At 39.1% G+C, this 9721-nt stretch overlaps 1 protein-coding gene across 1 annotated transcript; it reads right to left on the bottom strand.

Annotated features, from left to right (window-relative positions):
* Nucleotides 1-212: 212 nt before the first annotated feature.
* LOC137915931 (cytosolic Fe-S cluster assembly factor nubp1-like) lies at nt 213-5705 on the bottom strand. Its single transcript, XM_068759052.1, has 10 exons — nt 5675-5705; nt 4196-4300; nt 3904-4037; nt 3117-3185; nt 2593-2625; nt 2431-2521; nt 2196-2350; nt 1368-1478; nt 1016-1202; nt 213-672 (listed from the first exon to the last, which is right to left on the bottom strand). Exons 1-10 carry the CDS (start codon nt 5703-5705, stop codon nt 620-622), a joined length of 969 nt encoding a protein of 322 aa, XP_068615153.1. The 3' UTR covers nt 213-619.
* Nucleotides 5706-9721: the final 4016 nt, after the last annotated feature.

Genomic DNA, 9721 nt, shown 5'->3' with positions numbered 1-9721 from the left:
ATACATATTTATAACCCAGCGTGACAATATTATCATAAGATTTTGGAGAAATAGTGTCAATGGCTGCGTCGGCCGTTGCTTCCTCTGCAGGATACAAATGTCACTCAATTATTTTAGTGAGCCCTGCAAGACAAAGGGCTCACAGTGTGTAACACTCACAGTCAAACATATGCACAAAAGAAGATGGCAAGAAATGAGGGACAAAATTACAGAAAAAGGCCTCTGCTTTAATTTCTTGATAGAAAATCCACAACAGGTGATTTCATGATAGTACAGCAGGAACATTATACACAAATCATACATCCGATTTATAGTTTATGCAAATAAAATACCACAATGTCACAGTATTATTAGTCAGCATAAATTAAGCAATTTATAACTACATCTGAAGTCGACATTTCATTCTCTGCTGGAGACCTGACCCTGATAGACAGCAGAGGACATGAATCTGTTGTTATATTCACATTCACAACTACTCTATACAAGTTATCTCTCAGGGATTCAAAAGTCTATCAATTAAATTGAAAACCATGTAGAGAAACAATTTCCTCCGGCGTAAAGCTGTTTTATGAAACGCATTAGGCGTTAAGCATTGCCACCACGTCGTGCTCCGTGCGCTTCAGGTGGTGCTTTGCTCGTCCATCACTCGGTTGGAACAGAAGCCCTGAATACCTGATGGAGGAAAGAGGAGTGTGATGATGATGAAGGTCATTTCCTCTGTGACTGAAGACCTTTATGTGTCTGATTTGTTTTGTTTTTTCAGATCTGCCTGAATAAAACATCTGTTACACAAAGCAACTTTGAATCTTAGATCCACGACGGTGAAATTCGACATATCGAACTTCTGTCTTTTCCCCTTTTCCATGGACCCTGCCAACAAGGCTAATGACAGATTTCGTTGGCAGATGAATATATATCTATGTGAGGGTGTAACCTGCTTGTCCTGAAATGTGACCCAATCCCGCCAGCTATGATAGAAAGCGGACACTAGAGACATCCTCCAGAAAACACTTACTCTGCACGATCCTCTCGTAGGCTCTAGCAGCAGGAGAATCGGGCACATCACTGAGAAAGGACCTGCCCTCATCACAGCTTCGTGCTATCCTCGGATCCAGAGGTATCTTTCCTAACAACGGTAAATTTAGATCTGCACACATTTGCTCTGCACCCCCGGTGGTCGGAGGGAAGATCTGGGATGTGTTCTACGAGACAGGAACATTTTATAAGAATTTTCATATCCATTGCCATTTAAAAAAAAAAAGATTATTTTGTATAATTTATCACACAGCAGCAAAAGCATTTTCAGTTAAACTAGAGGTGGTTTATGCACATTTTCATGTGTCAGTTTGTATCACTGTGCAAGCAACCTTGCATGACGGGCAGACGAAGCCACTCATGTTCTCCACCACGCCGATGATGGGCATCTTGACTTTCTGACAGAACCGGATCTCCTTTCGCACGTCCTGCAGTGACACTTCCTAAAGAGAGATACAAAAAAAAAGAAATAAAAAAAGGCAACTGAAGAGCAATGTGGGGGAAACAAAGGCACCAGTATGGGCAGTGGAAGAGAAATGATTTGTTTGAGTTGCCATTGCGGCTCTCTCGAGCAGATAGCCTCAAAGAACTGAAAAGCTCTGGTTTGGAAATGAGCCGAAAAACAAACAAAGAAACAAAAAAGTACACACTTCCTGGCTTAGCATTTTTTTTTCTTGGTTACCGTATTGGCCCGAATATAACACGATGTTTTTTGCATTGAAATTAGGCTGAAAAGGTCGGGTCGTGTTATATTCGGGCCAATACGGTAATTCTGAATTCATGCTGGAGTAGTTCTGGCTGTCAGAGCTGAAGGAATGAGGAAATGATTATTCTGCCTTGCCTCACAGGCTCCAGCCTATTTTAAGCATCAGGAAGTGTTAAGTTCTTCTTGTCTTTCACTAACAACAGTAAAACAGTCCTAGAGACACACATCAAAACAAGCATGCTTAAATCTGTTAATACCATTGTGGTTTTTAGTGTCATTGCTGCTATAATAATAATAATAATAATAATAATAATGCATTGGTTTTATAGAGCGCTTTTCTGGACACTCAAAGACACTTTACATTGTGCATTATTCATTCACTCCATACTTGGTGGTGGTGAAGCTACTATTGTAGCCACAGCTGCCCTGGGGCAGGCTGCCAATTTGTGCATACCTGTGGTGTAGTGATGATGACAGCTCCGTCAACGTGGGTGGAGCTAAGGTACTGGACAATTGATAGGTGTTCATCAGAGGTGCCCGGGGGCGTGTCCACAACCAGGTAATCCAGTTCCCCCCAGTCAACGTCCCTCAAAAACTGTTTGATCATCCCTGATGTTTAGAGAAACGGCAGATAAGTTATATGCTGGCGTAACATGCACACACACACACACACATTCACACACACACACCATTTTTCTTTGGTCCTCTCCAGATCACAGCATCATCAGGGCTGCTGAGCAGGAAGCCGATAGACATGACAGACAGGTTTTCTTCCACATACTGGAAATGAACACATTTGCTGTCAACATTGAACTCAACAGCAACGGCTGATATTTGAAAATCCAACTCACCACAGGAGACCAGCCTGAGCCACTCTGGTGAACCTGTGCACAAGAAAATCAAGGAGGGTTGACCAATATACAATGTACAGCTACTTCATGCTACACATAGGGGCGTCATGATTATGGAATTTTAGACAATTATTAAATATATTACTGACACTGATAAGCAGTTCACTTCATCACAACATAGATCTGATATAATAATGTGCCCTGGACAGACATAACGCGAGCATGTCTAGAAACACAGTCGTGCATCTAACTTCATTGTTTGTCGCATAATATAAAAAAATATTAAATAGCAATATAAACGGTTCATGGAATTACTACAATGTTTGTCTTCTTGTGTGGTCTTGGAGACGAGGTCAGAGAGGGCTGACTTCGATGGTTTGGACATGTCCAGAGGAGAGACAGGGACTATAGGGTTAGGGTTAGTTAGACTTAAGGCATAAGTCGACATGCACTGCTAGGATCTTTTAACTTTTCAAGCTGCTTTGAGTATGTGACTCTGGATCGTAGCTCTTTCCACACCTCACCTGTTCTCCCTCTAACCCCATGATCCTTGGAATGGAGGGACCACAGATATCTACATCCAGCAGGGCAACCTAAAATCAATGACAAAGTTTCTTTACTCTTCAGCTTAGCAGACAGACTGTGACAGGCGTGACTGACATTCACCGTAAACTTTGTAACCTTAGAATATCTATATTGTTTGCACTATAAGAAATACATATGCATTGGAACATAGTTTAAACAGAGAAAAATACACTTTGAAGTGCTATTACGTGCAGAAACACTCTGGGTAAATATTATATAATATCAAATACATATCAATGAATTTCTTTCTAGATCAAGTTTTGTAGGATTTAAAACAGAGGATCAGCAAGGCCTGTGTGTTTGCAGTACGCTGTTTGTATGAGTTGACAACATGCCGCCTTTGAGCTGTCATGAATAAATCAATCACCAGATGTGCAACCTTGTAATTTACAGTTTAACCAACAAGAACTCAGAAGGGTTTAAATATTCATTGGGATATAAAGTTTAATCTGACTGCTGCATCACAAACAAGATGGATCATAAGAGCAGAGGAAATCATAAAAATCTGAACTGCAGTGGCTTAAAGCAGGCAAATCTCATCTGCGACGCCCCCTACTGGTTGTTATAATATCACAGTTATATCACAGTTATGAGAGTAGAACTCAAGTCCAGAGAACTGGTATTTTAAAGCACAGGCCAAATTGGTTTGTTCCAGTTGGACAAAAAAGAAAATATCTGAACTTCACGAGAGAGTTTGGAACTCCCACCAGACGGCTGAGGTTTTACCTCTTTCGCACCATCACTTGCAAGGGCGTGACAAAGGTGAGCGCTGAAGGTGCTCTTCCCCACCCCTCCTTTACCAGAAAGCACAAGAATCTTGTGCTTGACTGTTGACAGCTTTGCTCCGATCTCTGCTATAGCTGGAGAAGAAGAAAAAAAAAACCCAGAGGGAGACTGTAACACAGTAGGTAGCAGCGGCACAAGAATAATTACAGGGTACTCATAAGTGATTTAGTGATCTGAAACAGCCATTCTGTGCATATCAAATGATCCGAATTTTAAGATGAAGGAGTCTTACCAGGGTCGGGAGCCTTTGTGGCTCCAGAGGCACAGATTTTCTGGTTTGGACAGCCCTGACATGGTGAGGCCTTTCCTGCGAGTTCGCTCTTTGTACCTGGGCAGTCTAAACGGAGGAAGCAAAGGTTTTACTATATCATCTTAAAGAAAATAAAAATCTATGTTCAGGTTCTGGTGACTGAACTTTAACTCAAGCCTATATTTAACACATTCTTAACTCTGCCACCAGCTGGTGGGTGGAAGTCATTTCATCAGACAGTGATGCCAAACTTTGATTTAACAGAACAAACTTTATTTTAGGCTTTAGGAGAAATGGTAGAGATTCCAAACATATCAAATGCAGGAAGAGGAATTTTGGGAAAATGTGTACGTGGATCAGAGACTACAGACGATAGATGTTAGCTAGTAGCTAAAGCTCAATAATCACTGTTGAGACTAATGTATTTGTGCATTCATCCCTAATAATAATAATAAATGCCAAATGCGATTTAACCTAAAAACGCTAAGTCTTGATTATAAAATGAACTTTATATCAGTTAATAATAATAATAATAATAAATGTTTAGACAATAAAATATTACTAAAACATTGAGTCCTAGCTATTTTGCAGAGCAGGTCATGTTTTTATTTTTACTGCTGTTTGTTACTCAAGAGAAAATAAAAGCAACCGGGACAGATTTAGATTAATTGTTTTAGGAAGAAACAATCCATTACATCCTGATAGAGATCCTCATGATCGACATGCAGAGTATTTTGTGTGAGAGAGGAGATTACAAGATTATTGTTTCTAGATCCGAGGATACAACGATGTGAAAGAAATGACATTATAACCCCCACAAGATCTAACACGCATTGAAGTTTGATGTGGATCCAAGCTACATTCCAGATCTGTTGATCGATTTTAATACTTTACAGGGACTTCACAGGACAGAACATCCATTACTGTCAGGTGATAATAATTCTGCAGACTAGTAACTAGAACTGATTGTACTGGGCGTGCTTTTCGTAATGTCTTCTAAAGTAAATTCACTAGATTCTGAATATTCTTTTTAACTGTCACCATGGCGCAGCAAACATCCAGGGAGTCGCGTTCGATTGGCAGCTGGATGCAGTACTAAACCGAATCTTCAATAACGTGTAATAATGTAGTGGAAATGAGAATGGAATTATGCAATTTCCAACTATTTAGTATTATTTAGAGTCGTCAGTTGAACTACGACGCTTGCTTATAGACCGTAGAAAGAAGCCCGAGTCCCCGCAGAAGCAGCCCAGATGGACATTTGGTAATGTTTTCTTGCAACTGATTGCAGACTGGATATGGAAAGTAAACTCTGAAAACAGCGAATATCCCAAGTAGATTCAATATTAAGTATTGGTTTTGAAGTAATGGTTTCAAATACATCACAACGTTGAAGTTGTTTTCAAACCCCGTCAAAACCAGGACTAAAGAAATCGCTCAAAATGAAACATAAAAGCTCACGCTCAGGAGCGCTGTCTGGTACGTCCGCCATCTTTGCTCCGTACATCCGGCCGGGTGTCCATCCGTCAAAGTCTTCCCCTTCAGAGGTTCCGTATGGATACAGCACCAGTTTCTAATAATAACATCTTCCAAATGTTTTAATCGCAACAATTATTTCTACCTTAACTACCTTCTTTTTTCTTAAAGAGGGCAACATTGCATGTGATCATCCAAGTTCTAATTATTAAATATCAATGTTAATTTATTTACCGTTATTCACAAACATAAGTAAACTGCATCAAAAAACAACAACACTTTATCCTACACGGCATTTGATTAAACAATAATGATTATTTGACAGTGTTCAGCATCAACATCAGGCATACATTAGTTTATTCATATCTAGGGCCGTCAACAGACTTGCCGGGGCCCGGTACAAGCAATAACCATATGGGCCCCCCTACAAGATAATCCTCCACGACATCGAGCCATTTGTTTCAATTAAACAGCCACACAACAGAAATTTGAACAATTCAGTGTTCACCGTCTGCGCGCTTGCTCCCCCGCCAATAAAGCTCCATGTATCCACTAGAAGGTGCTGTTGATTAGGGTTAAAGAGTAAAGTTTAGGAACAAAGTCATATTCAAATAGGATTCAAATTGTCTTCAAGCCAGTATTCGCAGTCCATTGATGCTAGTTTATAATAACAGTTTGAAAAGTGATGTATTATTCAATGTCATGTTTGCATCTGCCACTGGACCATGTAGGTATTATAATATGATTATATATTCAGTTCCATATAGACAGAGTTAATGGTATGTTCAAATTAGTGTCTTAGCATATTGGATATCAGAGGAAAAAACAATTATATTGTGCATCCTTAAAATTATTTTGATATTAATGTGCCTTTTGAGTATATAACATAAAACAAAAATCAGTAGATCAGCAACTCAGAATTGCCTAAATGTTTAGTGGGAAATGAGTGAATGGGTAATTTTAAAATAACATAAAAATATAATATAAAAACCGTCGCACCGTGAATCTTTGTTCAACTGTACAACAACTGTTTTCATCCTGGGAGCTTTGATGACAGGTGTGTGTGCGCGCGCTCGTCCGGTACTTATCATGAACTGTAGTAGCGCTTTGTATTATGCTGTGAACGTTAAACTACTTTCAAACCGGAGGACCAAGCTGTTTGATTGGCTCATTGACATCACCGGAAAAGGTGGTCAAAGGAGTATAATTTGTCTGACATAATAACATAGAACAAGTGAGATGGAGCAGTGGGGGTGTGCAAGTATGTGCACGTGTCCTGAGTATTCCAGCCAGTATTCATATTTCTGTGTATTTTCCATGGCTACCTTTGTGTTTTTAAGTTGTGTTACTGTGCATGTGTTTGCTTGTGCATATCTTCTCTCAATTGTTTGCACTGATCAGAGTATGTAATGTGATATGTATGTTGATTCACAGTTAGCCGCAACCCATTGTCGGCTGCTAAAATTAGATTCCGCTGTCTGAGCAACACAATAAGTAAGACGTCTGATGGAAAGTGAATAACATGCATATAGAAATGGGAAAAACAACATTCTAAATCACACTAAGTACAACAAGAAATGTAAAAAAAAGTAAAATCACATCATTCTATTTCCATTTAATGTGCAAAATGTGTCATGCATGTATGAACTTGTTAGAGGTCAGAGGGGAGGAAAAAACACACATCCCTGTAATTCATCCCTCGAGGCCAGATTCAAGCCCAATCAGAGAAAAACAACATTGTATTTAGAGACTTGAGTTTGGAGCATAATTTGGGAAATGGCTTTAATATCCTCCTCCTCCATTATTTCTCCCATGCCTCTCTACATCCTGTAAAGGAAATGCTAAAAGATTTGAATTGACTGTCTCAATCAATGGAGGCAACCGAGTGTCAGTGCAGACATTATCGTGTTTACGATGTGCTGCTAAGCCCCTATTCAGAGAGAAAAATGATTATATCACTTAGTGAAGAGTTTTCAGGAGACACTGCACAGTTTCATGTTCTCACACATTGTAATCATTTTTACCTCCGTCAAGGACATCATTTCTTTTGCTGGTGTCTGTCTGATAACAACATAACTCAAAAGGATCTGAATGAAAATTTCAGGAAATGTTGGGAATGTTACCAGGAACAGATGATTACATTTTGGTGATGATCCACAGGAGATCCTGGATTGTGGATTGTGGAGCTGATAATTGCACAAAAAGAAGGATTAAAGACTCATTAAAGTGATGACTGTTTTTCCTAAGGCTGACTAGAAACGTCTGTAAATTAGTCCATAAATCTGTTTGAGATATTTTAGCCAAAGTGATCGACTGACTGCCTCATTTAATTGCACATTGCTACAAACATGACATTAATTGTGATTTGTGTTTGATGTGCAAAGCATTTTTTCTCTTTAGCAAAATCAGCGGTTATCCCTGAGTTATTAAGATTAATTAAAATTGACATTTAGTACATCCCAGAATCTCAAATGTCAGTTGCACAATCACACAGTTCAGTTGACTATATAGTTTGCTGATTATGACGTCGGGCACATTCTGTCCATTCAGCAAGTGATCTGCGCGCACACACACACTTAATAGACTCACATTAGTTCACTGAGTTACCCAGAACAAAGGGTAAGCCTTTGCTGCACAGACTATCATCATACTGCAAAACAATACACACACCCACACACACACACAGTTAATATAACTCCACTTTCTGTAAGCATTGACAGAGCAGGTTTTGTGTGTGTTTTGGAGAGTGTATTATGAGATATCGCACAACTGAAGAGAAAAGAGGAAGTAAGTTGACAATGGAAAAAATGAGGGGTGCGATCTGGATGTGCTGCAGTTAGCAAACGCCATGTGAAATGTTGTGAAGTATAATCAGAAGTCTGTGGATTTCATTTCAATACATTTAGAGCTCAGTCATTTAGCCTTTGTTCTCTGATACTGTGCATGACCGTGTACCCTCATTCTAACCACACAGACCTGGGCCTGGCTGAGAGATCATAGTTTCCAATAAGATCACATTAATAATAAAATAGTAAAACACGAAAATGACTAGAATGGATTCCTGACTGAAATATCATCACATGCCAGTTTTATTTGACTTCTCGTGCTCGTATCTAAAACTATATTTAGACCCAAAATTGCCCTCTGGGAAACAGTACCATGGGCTGCCTTGGTGCATGTTTGAAAAGTAACTTGAATGTGCAGTTTGACATATTTGTACTTGAATAAAGGTTGACACAGAGATTTTCAGTACAAAACCTGTGTGTTTTGTCTGAGACTATCCTCTAAAGACAGCTGTCATTTCAACCCAAAGCTTAATTTGCTCATGTTCAAATGGCAAAGTCTTCTAATATTAATTCATAATGCGATGCTTATGTAGAACTACACCTTCTCCCAATTTTCCCTTCACGCCCTCTTCAATTCCTCTTTTCTCCTGCTTCTCTTATGAAATTCAATATAAATTTCTCCTTCACTTATGAAACTGCATCTTGTGGGATGTAACCAAAGTGTGGAACCCATGTTCCAGCAGGAACTGACAAAGATTTTGACAGTTGTGTTTGATGTCAAAATTAAATAAGCCCAAAAGCAAATGTGAGTGCTTTAAGAGAGAACATCAAAAATTACATTTCATCCTAGACCTAGAACTACGAATATTTTCTTTTATAAGCCACACCTCATGAAAATACAAATAAATTCACACCCACACACATTAATCATGGACTATGCAAACTCATTGCTCACATTATACATGTTTTGTGTGTACATTTTCCTTCACGCTTTTGTGTGTGTGATTGGACGTGGACACTCCCTGTGTGATAACACATATCCAGATCACACCTTGGATTGCTTCTCTACCTAATTATTTTAAAGAAACAGACTGCTGACTTCTGGACCCACACTATCATATATCACAAACTCTCATGAGAATGTCAGAATGTCAATGAGTCGCACTCATAATTTCGTGATATTAGGATGACAAATGATGAAATGTCAAAACAAGACAATTAAGAATTCTAACTTTCTCCTCATCTG

This window comes from Brachionichthys hirsutus, unplaced genomic scaffold (genome assembly GCF_040956055.1).
Source record: "Brachionichthys hirsutus isolate HB-005 unplaced genomic scaffold, CSIRO-AGI_Bhir_v1 contig_852, whole genome shotgun sequence".
In the NCBI taxonomy this organism is placed as follows: Eukaryota; Metazoa; Chordata; class Actinopteri; order Lophiiformes; family Brachionichthyidae; genus Brachionichthys; species Brachionichthys hirsutus.
Note: the sequence above shows the minus strand (reverse complement) of the source record. Positions and strands in the feature narration are given on the sequence as shown.